The sequence below is a fragment of the Pongo pygmaeus genome, chromosome 16 (genome assembly GCF_028885625.2).
Source record: "Pongo pygmaeus isolate AG05252 chromosome 16, NHGRI_mPonPyg2-v2.0_pri, whole genome shotgun sequence".
NCBI lineage: Eukaryota > Metazoa > Chordata > Mammalia > Primates > Hominidae > Pongo > Pongo pygmaeus.
Genome location: NC_072389.2, coordinates 55,213,052 through 55,230,931, shown reverse-complemented (window position 1 = coordinate 55,230,931; position 17,880 = coordinate 55,213,052). Strand labels below are relative to the sequence as shown.

The 17,880-nt window shown below is 36.2% G+C and overlaps 1 protein-coding gene and 1 pseudogene across 13 annotated transcripts in view; one reads left to right on the top strand and one right to left on the bottom strand.

The window, feature by feature from the left end:
• The window catches only part of ATP8B4 (ATPase phospholipid transporting 8B4 (putative)), a 337,888-nt gene that overhangs the window by 197,366 nt on the left and 122,642 nt on the right, over positions 1–17,880 (top strand). For all 13 annotated transcript variants that reach the window (XR_010123815.1, XM_063652222.1, XM_063652224.1 and 10 more), the window contains 3 exons: positions 4,230–4,318; positions 6,810–7,006; positions 13,823–14,031. Coding sequence is in view for 12 of the 13 variants with exons in the window: in XM_063652222.1 (XP_063508292.1) it covers positions 4,230–4,318; positions 6,810–7,006; positions 13,823–14,031 (495 nt within the window). In the remaining variant the exon portion in view is untranslated. The remainder of the gene's footprint in view (positions 1–4,229; positions 4,319–6,809; positions 7,007–13,822; positions 14,032–17,880) is intronic.
• Positions 1,745–1,867, bottom strand: LOC129014745 (5S ribosomal RNA; annotated as a pseudogene).

Below are 17,880 nucleotides of genomic sequence, written 5' to 3'. Positions count from 1 at the left end.
TTCATATAGTTTTAGAAAATAGTAAAGACCAAGAACTTTAGAATTACTTATGGCGAGGTTCAAATTCTCGCTCTGACACTTATTAGATGAGAAATCTCAGGCAAGTTCAATTCTTTAAACTCAGTTTCATTATTAGTGAACTGAGGATAATAGTACCTAATTTGTTAGTTTGTTGTAAGCATTAGCTGAGATAATAGGTGAAATGTAGATGTTCAAAAAATTAATTTACTTAAAAATTAATTTACTTACAAATTAATTATTTATTGAATGTCTACTATATGCTGGGCATTATGCTACTTACTCACTGGGGATTAAAAATGTGAACAAAAACGAACGCAGTACCTTCACTCATATGATTTTCAGTATGGTAGGAGAGAGAAAGAGGCATTAATCTCAAACCAAAATCATATCAATGGCCAAGGCCCTGTGGCAGGAGTAAGGAAAGTGAGGTCAAAAAAGAAGGTCAGTATGGGGTATGGAGGGCACAGAGGATAGGGATGGATATGGGACTGGAAACATGGATAGGGGCTACGTCATACTGGTAGACCTTGTGGTCAGTATCCAGAAGTTTGGTCTTTATCCTAAGAGCTTCGGGACGCCATTGTAAGTTTTCAAACAGGTGGGATATATATGTATTAATTTTGAAAGGCTTAATCTTGCCAACACTGTTTGTAATGTTTGTAAATAGACAGCAGGTCCTGTCTATTGGGGAGGAGGAAAAATATTGGTTAGTTTTGGGGGCAGAGTGGATGCATGGAGACAAAGTTTCTAGGTTTTTACAGTTGAGAGGTGATGGTCCCTCAGATTAGGAAAGGAGAGGGAAGTAGATAAATTCAGAAGGCTTTTAGAAAGTTTAGAAAGTTGAATTGACCAGCTTTGATGACCAGGCTTGAAGGTGAGGATGATAAAGTTATCAACTATGACTGAGGTTTCTTCCAACCTTTGCAACTGGATGGATGGTGATGATACTCACTGAGATAAGAAGCTTGGAGGAAGATAGTAAGTCAGATTGGACAAGGGCCACTTGAGAGGCCTTTGAAGAATCCAGGTGGAAATATACAGGGAACAAAATACGTAGGTTTAAATATATAGATTTAAAGCTCAGAGGAACAGCATGAGCTGGGGATACACATCTTGTCTATATTATTAAAACTATTGGTCTTAAAGCTACGGTCTTAGGTGAGATTGCTCAGGGATGGTAGATTGAGTAGGAAGATAAGGTGACCTATGCCTGAGTCTTAAGGATTCTCAGTCTTTAGTAGCTGGGTAAAGGGAAGGGAGAGTGAGTTATCATGGAAGACAGGAAAGGAGCTACCAAAGAGGCAGGAAGGAAAGCAGGAGAATATTTTAACACAGAAGCTAAAGGAAGAGTATGTTTCAAAAGGATGCAATAGTCAACAGTGTCAAAGGTTGATGAATAGTCAAGAAGTTATGGAGGATATTGATGATAACACCAGATCTGTTTTGGTGTTGCGATTGCCCCAGAGACTAGGTTGAGTAACGAGTGGGAGATAAGAAAATGGAGGCTGTTGAGTGTAGAAAATTCTTTCAGGATGTGCATATAAACATTTGTGGTTATATTTACATAAATGCTTAATAATCCATAAAAAGGATTCCTTATTAGTCTGTGTGCATTTGTGTGCCTAATGGAATGTACATTTTCAGCACCTAACTGGTCTTTTCATATTTCAGTTTTTAGCAACCACAAACTTTATGTGTGTGTGTGTGTGTGTGTGTTTTTTTAAGCCTACAGCACCAAATATCCCCAGGCAGTCTCCCATCTAAGTACTAACCAGGCCTGACCTGCTTAGCTTAGCTTCTGAGATCAGATGAGATCAAGTATGTTCAGGGTGCTATGGCTGCAGACTATTTGGCCTTTGTGATCTTTACCACAAAAGAAATATTTCCCACCCTCAATGTTCATATGATTTTAATAAATGATTCTGAGAAAATGTGGGTGGTCTCCTATACACAGCAGTAGCTAGGAATAGGACATTGCGGTACAATTTCCAACTTAAGACAATGAATTGTTATGAAACCTCAATTATTGCTTCTGTTTTTCTTTTACGTAAAGAAAAGTCTTTTAAGGATGTGCCTGTCCTTCCTGACTTCTGGAGTGGTGTATAATTTTGGGTGTGCCTCCCTTTTCTCCTTTCTTTAATTTCCCTCTTTCTCCTATATTAAATGGCTCTATGGAAGAAAGCTGAAACTGGATCCCTTCCTTACACCTTATACAAAAATTAATTCAAGATGGATTAAAGACTTAAACATTAGACCTAAAACCATAAAAACCCTAGAAGAAAACCTAGGCATTACCATTCAGGACATAGGCATGGGCAAGGACTTCATGTCTAAAACACCAAAAGCAATGGCAACAAAAGTCAAAATTGACAAATGGGATCTAATTAAACTAAAGAGCTTCTGCACAGCAGAAGAAACTACCATCAGAGTGAACAGGCAACCTACAAAATGGGAGAAAATTTTCGCAACCTACTCATCTGACAAAGGGCTAATATCCAGAATCTACAATGAACTCCAACAAATTTACAAGAAAAAAACAACCCCATCAAAAAGTGGGCATAGGATATGAACAGACACTTCTCAAAAGAAGACATTTATGCAGCCAAAAGACACATGAAAAAATGCTCACCATCACTGGCCATCAGAGAAATGCAAATGCAAAATGCAAAGAGAAATGCAAAAAAATGCAAATCTCACACCAGTTAGAATGGCAATCATTAAAAAGTCAGGAAACAACAGGTGCTGGAGAGGATGTGGAGAAATAGGAACACTTTTACACTGTTGGTGGGACTGTAAACTAGTTCAACTATTGTGGAAGTCAGTGTGGCAATTCCTCAGGGATCTAGAACTAGAAATACCATTCGACCCAGCCATCCCATTACTGGGTATATACCCAAAGGACTATAAATCATGCTGCTATAAAGACACATGCACACGTATGTTTATTGCGGCACTATTCACAATAGCAAAGACTTGGAACCATCCCAAATGTCCAACAATGATAGACTGGATTAAGAAAATGTGGCATATATACACCATGGAATACTATGCAGCCATAAAAAATGATGAGTTCATGTCCTTTGTAGGGACATGGATGAAATTGGAAATCATCATTCTCAGTAAACTATCGCAAGGACAAAAAACCAAACACCACATGTTCTCACTCATAGGTGGGAATTGAACAATGAGAACACATGGACACAGGAAGGGGAACATCACACTCTGGGGACTCTTGTGGGGTGGGGGGACGGGGGAGGGACAGCATTAGGAGATATACCTAATGCTAAATGACGAGTTAATGGGTGTAGCACACCAACATGGCACATGTATACATATGTAACTAACCTGCACATTGTGCACATGTACCCTAAAACTTAAAGTATAATAATTAAAAAAAAATCATGAGAATATGTGAAGAGGAAAATTGGAGAAATTAGCTTTAATTAAAACTTAATTGCTTCTATTTAGCATTTTTTCTGTCCACAAGGAATTTCTTTAACAATAGTTTTCAATATTCTTATTTGTTTATCATCTAATAAACCACTTCTAAAGCAGTTGATTATATTCTTAGAATTCCTGGAACAAGGCACTTATGGGATAATGTAATTACCTGAAATAAATCTAACACAACATTTAAGACAGTTCTTGTCTTTACAAAAATTACATATTATATACATGCAGTATACAATACACAATAAAGGTTTAAATTACTTGCTGATGTATTTTGGGGGGCTATTCTAGTTTCTCCTTCAAAGGGACCTCAAATCTTTTTGGGAAACAGATCTAGAATTTGATTTATTTTTCCATGTTTTACCTTAGTGTTCTGAATTGTGTTTGTTGCTGCATTATTTTTAATATTTCCAAATTATTCCTCACCTTTGTTGACTTTGTTATCTTTAACTATGTCAAACTAGAAGCATATTTGTGCATAGACTTTGAAAAAATAGCTTTACTTAAACCTTTCAACTACAAGTTCTGACTGTATTTATCCTGGTCTAAGATCACATCTCTTGCAGTTTCCAGGATTGTTGTTAACCTAATTGTTGAGAATCATATACAACTTAATGGCCCTTGCTCTTAATAAAAGTTAAATTATTGTGAAAAATATATATTTTTTTCTTTCAGAGACATTTGATATGAACATTAATAAGAATAAGAATACATAATCATATCATTTCAAAGTTATTTACTTTTTTTTGTTTTTGCAGGTCCTGACACTAAACTAATGCAGAATAGTGGTAAGACAAAGTTTAAAAGGACAAGCATTGATAGATTGATGAACACTCTAGTACTATGGGTAAGTTACAAAACTAGGCAATATCACTAGTCATTGTTATCTTATTTACTGTATCTTGCTGGGAATTCTTTAAGAAGCCTACGTTCTCCTTGTGGAGTTTGTTTTTGGGGATTTTACATTTGAGGCTCAGTTACACTGCCTTCTATTTTCTAGATTATGCTAATTTCTCAACCAGTGGTAGAATTTATCATGAGAGGTAGGTTAGTGTTTATCGAAGTATTGATGGTCTTGCAAATTCCCCATATCCCAGGGATTTGTTTTTGGAAAACCAAACATAGTTTTTAAGGCAGTTTGGTGTTTTTGTTGTCTTACTTTTTTTCAGATCCTCTATACATAGCTTATGGTGGGCAGGGCTGGCTTCATGGGTGTGTGATCTGTGTAACCACACAGGGCCCCACACTCAGAGGGCCTTATGTTTGGTTTATTCAACTTCTGTTGCCATCTAGAAATTCTTAATACTTTTAGAACAGAAGGTCCCACATTTTCATTTTGCACTGAACCCTGCAAATTATGTAGGTGGTTCTGGTTATAAATCCTTTGAGCCCCACCTCACAATTCTCCTTCACAGAGGCTTCTAACCTCCTTAGCTCATGATTATCTTTCTCTTACGAATTTTTTTTTTACTTCTGATTCTTTTGAAATGATCTTCTCTACTACCCATTTACCGAAAACATTCAGATATTCCTTACATTCCATCCTTTTGTCAGTTAATCCTGTGCTACCTCATACTATTGATATAATATCTAGTCTTTGTGTAATACTGCTTTGTCTGCTTATATAGGGGTAAAGTTCAAAGACAGCCACTTTAAAATATAAAGACTGTGACTTCAAACCATGTTTTCCCATGTACCCTATCACAGGCTCACAATCATAAAGAATCTGAGCTCAATATGTATTTGCTTATCTGATATGTAACAGTTGGACTCTGAATAAGGAAAGAAGGAAATTAGCACTTGCTGTGCACAAAATATTGGCCAGGCTCTGTGTTTTACTTTCAGTATCACCTGCAGACCTGGGGTTTTCTGCAGCAATACCAGTCACCTTCATACAGAGCCTATGAGGCCAAGAAGACATGCCCGTAAGGGCCTGTCACCCCTCTGCCCCTCAGGAATTTCTCATTTAAATAGCCCTGACTCCACTTCAGGGCATGCAGGGTGTGTCTACCCACCACAGAGCAAACTGACCCAATCTTTCATACTAGAAAATAGGATGATCCACTGGGGAGTTATAAGCCAAATCAATTCTTAAATTATGGCATTTAATGTATTTTACATTAAATTTTAATGCTCTAAAGTCATTATGTTTAATTAATTTGTAGTCTCAGCCATTAAAGAAGATACTATAATAAGGTACCAAAGTCATAGAATTTTTGGGGATTCACAGTCCTACTTTTCTCTCATACATGGTTTTCTAATATACTTTAAATCAGGCTTTTCCCAATCTTTTCTTCTTACACACCTATTCTTACATGCCCATATTATGGAATAAAGAAGAAAGCAGCTCTAGAATTTCTGAATATTCTTTCTTGGAAGAAAAAGGAAATAGAGGAAAATCCATTTCTGTTCTCTAGCCCTACTCCTCCCTCAACATTGGCTGGTCTCAGCTCCCAACATAGTGTGATACTCAGCTGAACAAAGTTTCCACAACATCTTGTTCAATTCAGGTCTTAACCATGTTCACTGAGTTTGTGGCCTTTCCTTTCCCAGGAAGGGTTTTAGACTCACTGTGGATTGACCTTATTGTCTCTCTAGTTGTTATACCTACAAATATGTGTTTTTCTAATACTTCTACTAATAACCACATAAGAGTCTGCTAATGGTTTTCAAGTTGCTTCCCACATTTTTATCCTAAAAGTAAAGTGTATATGTCATGAAGTATTTTAATTATCCTTATATTTCTTGTTGATCTCAAGTAACGATTGTACAGCCAGATCTATAGCCAAGAGACTTGATTAGTATGAAATTGTTCTTTATCACTGATATTTTCTTTTGCATTTATGCCTTGGGTGGCCATATAATTTATCATCCAAACAGGACACCTTTGAAGGTGAAATGCAACATTATTACTATTACATCCACAATAGTTGTAAACTGGGGCCATCCAGGGCAAATCAGTGCATATGGTCTCCTTTAATTAAGCCACCTAAATATATGTACTTACCACAAATTGAGGATGTGAAGTTGTTAACTATGTGAACATAGACAAGTTACATAGTCTTTATTGTGCTTCCATTTTACTTTGTTTTTAAACTGTAAAGTGGGGATAATGACTGTTCCCATCTTAGAGAGTCGATGGGCAAATTCAGTGAGAAAATGTATGTAAAATATTTAGCTGAGTTCCTGACATAATTCATATGATTAATGGTAAGAAGAGGTTTGCATACTTGCTTTTCAAATGACTATTTCTTGGAGTTAGACGCATAATTAGATCACGTTGATATGACTGATTTTGGGTTCAGGTTAACCTTAACCAGACTTCTATCTTATTTCAGATTTTTGGGTTTCTGATATGCTTGGGAATTATTCTTGCAATAGGAAATTCAATCTGGGAGAGTCAAACTGGGGACCAATTCAGAACTTTCCTCTTTTGGAATGAAGGAGAGAAGAGCTCTGTGTTCTCCGGATTCTTAACATTCTGGTCGTATATTATTATTCTCAATACAGTTGTACCCATTTCCTTATATGTGAGGTAAGATGAGAGTTAATATTTTAATGAAATAGTTTCATCAAAACCTTTGTTTCCAATATTGTTTGTTTTAAAGTTTCAGCAGTGCAATAGATGTCTTGCTCTTAACTGCTTATGATCTGCAACATCTGTTACAAATGGGACAGCTTAGCTGTTTAATCTGTTTAACTTTTATGTTTTCAAATTACAATAAATGCGGTTTTCTTCTTGATTTGATTTGGTTTCTTAGAAATGTTTTTCTTTGTAAGACATGGACTACAATATAATCTTATATAACCTGATCAATTAGAATTGGGTTAATTTTGAGTAAGAAAAGGAAGAACATTGGGGAGATCTATAGAGAGGGTGCCTCTTTGCCACTAGACTGGCTCTATAGATACATGGATTCAGGTCCTGTTCTACCACTTACTAGCTCCATAACCTTGGGCAAGTAACTTCCTCTTCTAGTGCCTCAGTTCCCTCATTTTAAAAATGAAGAAAATGATAGTTCTACCTCATTGGATTGTATGAGGAGTGAATACATGCCTATAAAGCTCTAAGAATTCCTGACACATTATAAAAGCTTAACGAGTATTAGCTTTTCCTATTATTAGTAACTGTAAGTATGTACATAAAGCAGTTAAAATATAGTAGGTGGTGCTAGTCCGTTGTAAGATAAGAAGTATGATTTATAACTTCTACTACAATTTGATCTGTCAGGATCAGATTTGGTCCCATAAATTAGAGCTAAGGTGGTCTCTCTTTTTGCCTCTCTGTCTGTCTACACACACAAACAGAACACACACACACACACACACCTCTTTATTTATATACATGTGTATGCTTATATGTGTGTGTGTGTGTGTGTGTGTGTATTTGATAAAGCTTAGAAATTGGCCCTAGAATCTGTACCTGGGACATTTTTGATCCTAATCCTAACAAGGCTGAGCCAGACTGTCCCCAAAACGTTGGAGCTAAGATGGGACTTGGTTGGTTGACAGTTCTCATCATCAGTGCTTTAACAATACACACAATCATCAGCTCTAAATCCACTTATTTTTATGAATCCCTTTTTGTCTCTCTTCAAAAACCTAGCTATGATGAAGCAAGGGAAGTTTAATGCACAAAATCCACCCTTGTTTTGGATAGTGGTCAGGAAACTGAAATGCCAAGTTGTGGGAAATTGACTTGAAGTAGTGGCATGTGGCCACAATACCACAAATTGCTTTGGGCCCTCTGGAGCTGTGGTCAGAGAGGGCTCTATTTAAACTATATCCTGCTGGCTCATCTTTGATTCTGAGGACCTCTCATGCTTGTATCCAATTATAAAGTCTGTAGTAAATCCTGCTCTTTGCCGGAAGAGCTACAGTCAGCTTTTATAGCATTCCTTTATGTCCTAAATGAATAATAAATGTGCATAGTGGCTTTCCATCCGCACATGTGCAGTTTCATATGTCCTCACGAAGGAAGTATATTCTGTATACATTCTTTCTTTGAAATACGTTGGCATTTTCATTTAATGATTTGAAAGATTGATTTTTTTTAAGAGACCAAAGGTAGATTCTCAGGTTGGCATTCCTTATACTTCTAATGTGCCATGGTACATTAGACAGAAAACGTATTTATAATTGTCCAAACCCAGTTTCTGGTCTTGGTACTGCCACTAATAGCTGGGTGACCTTGGAGAAAGTGCTTGGCTTCTCTGTGCCTTAGTTTGCTTGTCAAATATGTACTTCCCCATAAAATAAGGGGATTAAAAGAATTAATTTCTGAGTTACTTTATCCTCCAAATAATATCACCTTACCTTTAGATAACATTATAAATATATATTTGATATCAGTATAACACTTTATCACTTAAAAACTACTTTCTTATGCATTCTTTCTTATAATTTTCAAAATTACTGGTGTTCTATAATATACCATAAAATATGATACCTTAAAACTCTATGAATACTTTTCTCTTTTTTTAGCCTTTTATATTTTACACTTCCACATACTTTATCTCATTTATGTTGCCCAACAATCTTATGAAGTAGGATTTGCTGAGCTGCTTTCAAAATGGGATGAGAGGATTTGCTCAGGATCATGAGCTAATGAGGGGCAGAAGTCTTCTGAGAGTTGGGACAGTGTTTTCCTCTATCCCTAAGCTATGTATGATTTATTACTCAGTGAGGAAATCAAAAGAAAAAAAAAGAGTCTAGAGTTCTGTCCTTGTTGTTAGGCATATTGATGAAGATAAATGAGAGCTTTTCTCTTACCAAATAAGTACAGTGATTCTGATCTTAACTCGAGGGAAAAAGCATTCCAAGGAATTTCAGGTTACTCAGTCCTAAAGATTGAGACATAGAAAAAGAGAACTCCCAGGTATTTCTGTCCGGAATGATGAATACCTTCTGCCAAAGCTTCTATTAGGCTTTAGAATATGTACAAAGAGTAAATTAGTGCCATATATCACTTGAGGATAGAAGTTCAGTATTTGCTTTGAATGGTTAACAATTCCAGATGAGCAAGGGACACTTATTTTTGTAGGATATTTCTATGATGTCAATTTGTTTATCTGTTGTGTTAAGGCGTACCCCGCTACAGTTTTTTTAATACATAATCTTAAGAAATGCAGCCATTGTTTTCCCAAGGAATTAGCTTTTGAGTGTTCTTTCCAAAGCAATAGGAATTCATTTCTATGTTGCTTGTTTTGCCGAAGACTGGGTGAAATTATAAGCTCTGTTCTGTGAGTATTCAGGCAGAAAACACTAAGTGGCTGGATTATGTTAACTCTGAATATTTTTCTCCTTTTCTCTGCTATTGTAAAAGAAAGAGCTGAATGTTCCACTGTGACTCTTCTGAATCCTCTTTTCCCAAACAAAAATGATGCCCATTTTCTCTTCAGACTTTTAAGTTCTAGGAATTTGAATAAATTTTGAATACTTCCACTGGATTATACTATAACACAACAATCAAATTCTGTTTCATTCACTTTGGTTTAAGATTACAGGGAGCTACTAGACTTTCAGATAAATAAAAAACTTCATGATTTGTATTGTGACCCTCATAATGCAATTCTTAAGGCCTGGTCTGCGCTGGCTTTCCCAAATCCCTGAGTTCTTGTCTTGGCTCTGTGGCTAATTGTTGATGTGACCTTGGGTTAGTCACTTTCTCTCTCTAAGTCTTAATGTCCCTATTGGTGAAATTAGAGTCTAAAGAGTTAAAATTCATACACTCAAGACTTATTGACTGCCTCTGATGGGCAAGACACTACCCCAGCCCATTGTAAGTGCTAATGCTTTTTGAGTGAAAAGAATAAGGAAAATAAAGCTGAATCAGACCAGCTAGCAAGGAATTTACATGGAGGGTGGGGGTGGGGTGGGATGCAGAAGAGTAAACCATATATGAAAATATATAAATAAATAAAGAATGTGAGTTATGTATCTTAATGTCATATCATACTCTACATAGTCACAGTGTAATTTCAGGGAGAAAAAAACTGCTACCATCCAAATAGTTAAAAAATGAATTGGCGCCATACCTCTTCTGGGGAGGGAAACATAGGTATGTCATATACTTTTAGAACTTGAAGCATATAATTTATAACCAGAAAGGATTTGGGTGTCATCTAGCCCAACTTTCTCACTTTACAGATGAGAAAAACCAAGGATTAATTTCCACTAAGATCAGAAATAAGCTATGGTTCCTGCTATTACCATAACTATTTTCTACTGTTCTGGATATCCTTGTAAATTACAAAGACATGAAACTGAAATATCCATGAATAAAATAAGACATGAAACTGAAATAAATCTATTAGAAAGGAAGAACACAGACAATAATATGATTATAAATCTAGTCAATCCATAAGAATAATCTGTAAAACTTTCAGTAGGACAATTTGGTTGTGTCTGATTATGAAAGTAACATTAAAAAAATTAAAAGCTTTCTTTTAGGACAATAACAATTTAAAAACTTATCCTATCAGTAAAAAGTTTTACATTCTGCCCTTTGTATCCGTGAGTTTTGTATCTATGGACTCTACCAACCATAGATGGAAAATATTTGGGAAAAAAAAAAGGATGGTTGTGTCTGTACTGAACATGTTCAGAGTTTTTTTCTTGTCATTATTCCCTAAACAATACAGTATAACAACTATTGACATAGCATTTACATTGTATTAGATATTATAAGTAATCTAGAGATGACTTAAGGTATGCAAAAAAGTTATGGATAGGCTATATGCAAATACTCTGCCATTTTATGTAAGGGACTTGAGCATCCTCAGATTGGGAGTCCTGTAACCAGTCCCCCACAGATTCAAGGGACAACTGTGATGTTCAAGAACAAATCTATAAGACTATGGTATGAATCTATGTGAAAAAGCAAAACTAAACTAAACTAAAATTCGTTACTAATTGAGGTACTTTAAAAAATGGAATTCCTAAAAAGATTTGACCTTCTCCTTGAAGTTGTATTTAAGTTTATAAAATATCAGTTCTTTTCAAATAATTAAGAATTTAACATAGACCTAATCAAAATCTCAAATAAACTTTGTACAAAAATTAATACATTGATTCAAATGTTTACTTAGATGAATACATTGATTCTATCAGGAAAAATAAATGGGTGATTATAGTTAAGAATTTTTGAAGAGGAAGAGAATAAAGGTGATTTTGTTTCTTCTATGTATTGCCAGTTATTATAAAGCTACAATAATGAAAACAGATGTATTAAGTGTCATATCAATGAATAAAATTGAAATCCATAAATCAGATGCTAGTGAGTAAAATGATTTATTTGTGACACAGAAAGCATCCCAGCTTAATGGAGAAAGGATTGATTGTTCAACAAATGGTGATGTAAAATCTTCTTGTTTGGAAAACTTGAAATTTTCTCCTCATATGTACATCAAACTTTCAATTTCAATCAAAAATTTCAATTGGGATAAGGAATTAAATAAGGAAAATATCAATAAAAACAAAAATATAGATGTCTGTATATATAATCTTGGCATAGAGAAGACATATCTAAACAAAACTACAAAAACAGAAAGTATAAACTTTTGATAAATTTGATCCTTTAGAAAGAGAAAACTCATATTGAAAAACTAGAAACAAAATGAAAAGACAGCCAGCTGTGGTGGTGCATGCAGTCCCAGCTACTCTAGAGGCAGAGGTGGGAGGATCGCTTGAGCTCAGGAATTTGAGGCCAACCTGGGCAACATAGCAAGACCCCGTCTCTAAAAAAAAAAAAAAAGGACAACTGGCCAGGTGTGGTGGGTCACACCTATAATCCCAGCACTTTGGGAGGCCGAGGCGGGTGGATTACCTGAGGGCAGTAGTTCGAGACCAGCCCGAGCAACTTGGTGAAACCCCGTCTCTACTAAAAATACAAAAATTAGCTGGGCATGGTGGAGCATGCCTGTAATCCCAGCTACTCGGGAGGCTGAGGCGGGAGAATTGCTTGAACTAGGGAGGCGGAAGTTGCAGCGAGCTGAGATTGCACCGTTGCACTCCAGCTTAGGCAACAAGAGCGGAACTCTGTCTCAAAAAAAAAAAAAAAAATACAAATGATAAATTGGATAAAATATTTGCATTGTTTTTTGACAGAATTAATAGACTTAATAACTATAGAATTCTTACAAATCACTAATAAATACACTGATATCAGAATAGGAAAAATAAAATAGGCAGATACAATTAGATAGTTCTAAGAAGAAATGTCACTGGCCAATAAAATTTGAAAAAAGTGTTAAACTCATTGATAAATGCAGTGAACAGTAGTGACATACCTTTTAAATTTGCATGTGGTGAAAGATAATTCTTAATAAGCTGATGGTAGAAACTTATGTTGCTATGACGTTTTTGGAAATTAGTTTGGCATTATGTATGACATTGAGCATTGAGAGAGTTCATACACTTTGCCATAAAAATTCTGCTTCTGGAGCTGGGAAGTCATAAATGATGACTAGAATGTAATCAAAATTATATTAATAATTATTGTAATAATTAATGTAATTATGTAATTAGAATGTGACGCAACACTCTTTTCATGGTAAATGGGAAGAGTGGTATGACAACACATCCTGTTTTCAGTCAGTATTTGTTATGGTTTGGTTCTGCTTCATGGAAATACTATTTTCTATCTCTTTTGGCAAAGTGAAGCCACATCAAACAATGTATTGGAGAGAAAGTTCTCAATAGCACATTTCTTTAGATCAGACATAAGACAAACATCTTCAATAATCATTAGTTTCCCCTGCCACAGGGTTCCCTAACTCCCAGGCCACAGACCTGAGCTCTGCCTCCTGTCAGATCAGTGGCAGCTGCATTAGATTCTCAAAGGAGTGCAAATCCTATTTTGAACTGCGCAGCAGTTTATGTATTGCAATGTAAGAATAGAAATAAAGTGCACATTGAATGTAATGTGCTTGAATCATCCTGAAACCATCCCCCTTCCCCTGATCTGTGGAAAAGTGTCTTCCACAAAACTGGTCCCCGGTGACGAAAAGGTGGGGGACCACTGCCATATCTTATAGGAGGAGACACAAAATAATACGCTACACACAAAATCTCCACTGGGCCTGTTTAATGTAGAAAACCATGAAACATTCCCTAAAGCTTTATCCTAAGCTGACTTATTGTTTTATGGTGTTGTAGGAAATGACTTGGAAAGGTTTATAAACAGACTCTGTTGAGAAGCTTCTGAAGATCACTGGGACTTAGGGACACAGCATCCACATTTTCCTCTAACCCCTGAAGACTTTGGCAGACTTCTTATTTTGGCAAAATATTGTATGTTCTGAAATTAATGGAACATTTCTTTTTTTTTTTCCATTTTAATGGATGACAGTGTGGAAGTAATTCGTCTAGGACACAGTTATTTTATAAACTGGGACCGGAAGATGTATTATTCTCGAAAAGCAATACCTGCAGAGGCTCGAACGACCACGCTCAATGAGGAACTGGGGCAGATTGAGTACATTTTCTCTGACAAAACGGGTACCCTCACTCAAAACATCATGACCTTTAAAAGATGTTCCATTAATGGGAGAATCTATGGTAAGAGAAACAGTTCCTTTCTCTAAACGATATTGTTAACAATTTCTTGAATAACTGACCCCATTAAAAAAAAATTTTTAAATCCAAAACAATTGCTGGCTTTCTTATTAATATGGGCACCGTCAGCATCTACCATATAGATGCTGGTATGCTTGGCAGACAATAAATTCTCACTAAATATGTATTGGATAAATGTTGAGTAATTTAGATGAAACTTTGGATTTATTGCCATTCATGGATAGAGAAGAGGGTTAGATATGATACTCTCTGAAGTTCCTTTCAGTGCTCTGTGTGATTCTTTTTTATTATTATAGTACTTTAAGTTCTGGGATACATGTGCAGGACGTGCAAGTTTGTTACATAGGTATACATGTACCATGGTGGTTTGCTGTACCCATCAACCCATTGTCTACATTAGGTATTTCTCCTAATGCCATCCTTCCCCTAGCCTCCCACATCCCAACACTCCCTGGTGTGTGACGTCCCCCTCCCTGTGTCCATGTATTCTCATTGTTCAGCTCCCACTTATGAGTTAGAATATGTGGTGTTTGGTTTTCTGTTCCTGTGTTAGTTTGCTGAGAATGATGGTTTCCAGCCTCACCCATGTCTCTGCAAAGGACATGAATTCATCCTTTTTTATGGCTGCATAGTATTTCATGGTGTATATGTGTCATATTTTCTTTATCCAGTCTATCATTGATGGGCATTTGGGTTGGTTTCAAGTCTTTGCTATTGTGAATAGTGCTGCAATAAACGTATGTGTGCATGTGTCTTTACAGTAGAATGATTTGTAATCCTTTGGGTATATACCCAGTAATGGAATTGCTGGGTCAAATGGTATTTCTGGTTTAGATCCTTGAGGAATTGCCACACTGTCTTCCACAATGGTTGAACTAATTTACATTCCCACCAACAGTGTAAAAGTGTTCCTGTTTCTCCACATCCTCTCCAGCATGTGTTGTTTCCTGACTTTTTAATGATTGCCATTCTAACTGGTGTGAGATGGTATCTCATTGTGGTTTTGATTTGCATTTCTCTAATGACCAGTGATGATGAGCTTTTTTAAATATGTTTGCTGGCCGCATAAATGTCTTCTTTTGAGAAGTGTCTGTTCATATCCTTTGCCCACTTTTTGATGGGGTTGTTTGTTTTTATCTTGTAAATTTGTTTAAGTTCCTTGTAGATTCTGGATATTAGTCCTTTGTCAGATGGATAGATTGAAAGTATTTTCTCCCATTTTGTAGGTTGCCTGTTCACTCTGATGATAGTTTCTTTTGCTGTGCAGAAGCTCTTTAGTTTAATTAGGTCCCATTTGTCAATTTTGGCTTCTGTTGCCATTGCTTTTGGTGTTTTAGTCATGAAGTCTTTGCCCATGCCTATGTCCTGAATGGCATTGCCTAGGTTTTCTTCTAGGTTTTTATGGCTTTAGGTCTTATGTTTAAGTTTTTAATCCATCTTGAGTTAATTTTTGTATAAGGTGTAAGGAAAGGGTCCAGTTTCAGTTTTCTGCATATGGCTAGCCAGTTTTCCCAACACCATTTATTAAATAGGGAATCCTTTCCCCATTGCTTGTTTTTGTCAGGTTTGTCAAAGATCAGATGGTTGTAGGTGTGTGGTGTTATTTCTGAGGCCTCTGTTCTGTTCAATTGGTCTATATATCTCTTTTGGTAGCAGTACCATGCTGTTTTGGTTGCTGTAGCCTTGTGGTATAGTTTGAAGTCAGGTAGTGTAATGCCTCCAGCTTTGTTCTTTTTGCTTAGGATTGTCTTGGCTATATGGGCTCTTTTTTGGTTCCATATGAAATTTAAAGTAGTTTTTTCTAATTTTGTGAAGAAAGTCAATGGTAGCTTGATGGGGATAGCACTGAATCTATAGATTACTTTGGGCAGCATGGCCATTTTCACAATATTGATTCTTCCTATCCATGAGCATGGGATGTTTTCCCATTGTTTGTGTCCTCTCTCATGTTCTAGAACAGTGTTTTGTAGCTCTCCTTGAAAAGGAGAACTACATTCCTTGTTCACTGTATTTCTAGGTATTTTATTCTCTTTGTAGCTATTGTGAATGGGAGTTCACTCATCATTTGGCTCTCTGTTTGTCTATTATTGGTATATAGGAATGCTTGTGATTTTTGCACATTGATTTTGTATCATGAGACTTTGCTGAAGTTGCTTATCAGCTTAAGGAGATTTGGGGCTGAGACAATGGGGTTTTCTAAATATGCAATCATGTCATCTGCAAACAGAGACAATTTGATTTCCTCTCTTCCTATCTGAATACCTTTATTTCGTTCTCTTGCCTGATTGCCCTGGTCAGAACTTCCAATACTATGTTGAACAGAAGTGGCGAGAGAGAGCATCCTTGTCTTGTGCTGGTTTTCAAAGGGAATGCTTCCAGCTTTTGCTCATTCGGTATGATATTGGCTGTGGGTTTGTCATAAATAGCTCTTATTATTTTGAGATACATTCCCTCAATACCTAGTTTATTGAGAGTTTTTAGCATGAAGGGGTGCTGAATTTTATCAAAGGCCTTTTCGGCATCTATTGAGATAATCGTGGTTTTTATCATTGGTTCTGTTTATGTGATGGATTATATTTATTGGTTTGCATATGTTGAACCACCTTACATCCCAGGGATGAAGCCAACTTGATCGTGGTAGATAAGCTTTTTGACGTGCTGCTGGATTTGGTTTGCCAGTATTTTATTGAGGATTTTCACATTGATGTTCGTCAGGGATATTGGCCTGAAATTTTCTTTTTTTGTTGTGTCTCTTCCCAGTTTTGGTATCAGGATGAGGCTGGCCTGATAAAATGAGTTAGGGAAGAGTTTCTTGTTTTCTATTGTTTGGAATAGTTTCAGAAGGAATGGTACCAGCTCCTCTTTGTATTTCTGGTACATTTCAGCTGTGAATCTCTCTGGCCTTGGGCTTTTTTTGTTGGCAGGCTATTAATTACTGCCTCAATTTCAGAACTTGTTATTGGTCTATTTAGGGATTTGACTTCTTCCTGGTTTAGTCTTGGGAGGTTGTATGTGTCCAGGAATGTATCCATTTCTTCTAGATTTTCTAGTTTATTTGCATAGAGGTGTTTATAGTATTATCTCATGGTAGTTTTATTTCTGTGGGATCAGTGGTGATATCCCCTTTATAATTTTTTATTGTGTCTATTTGATTCTTCTCTCTTTTCTTCTTTATTATTCTGGCTAGTGGTCTGTCTATTTTGTTAATCTTTTCAAAAAACCAGCTCCTGGACTCATTGATTTTTTGAAGGGTTTTTCGTGTCTCTATCTCCTTCCATTCTGTTTGGATCTTAGTTATTTCTTGTCTTCTGCTACCTTTTGAATTTGTTTGCTCTTTCTTCTCTAGTTATTTTAATTGTGATGTTAGGATGTCAATTTTAGATCTTTCCAGCTTTCTCCTGTAGGCATTTGTTGCTATAAATTTCCCTCTAAACACTGCTTTATCTGTGTCCCAGAGATTCTGGTACATCATTTCTTTGTTCTCATTGGTTTCAAAGAACTTATTTATTTCTGCCTTTATTTTGTTATTTACCCAGTAGTCATTCAGGAGCAAGTTGTTCAGTTTCCATGTAGTTGTGTGGTTTTGAGTGAGTTTCTTAACCCTGAGTTCTACTTTGATTGTGCTGTGGTCTGAGAGACTGTTTGTTGTGATTTCCATTCTTTTGCATTTGCTGAGGAGTGTTTTACTTCCAATTATGTGGTCAGGTTTAGAATAAATGCAATGTGGTGCTGAGAAGAATGTATATTCTGTTGATTTGGGGTGGAGAGTTCTGTAGATGTCTATTAGGTCCGCTTGGTCCAGAGTTGAGTTCAAGTGCTGAATATCCTTGT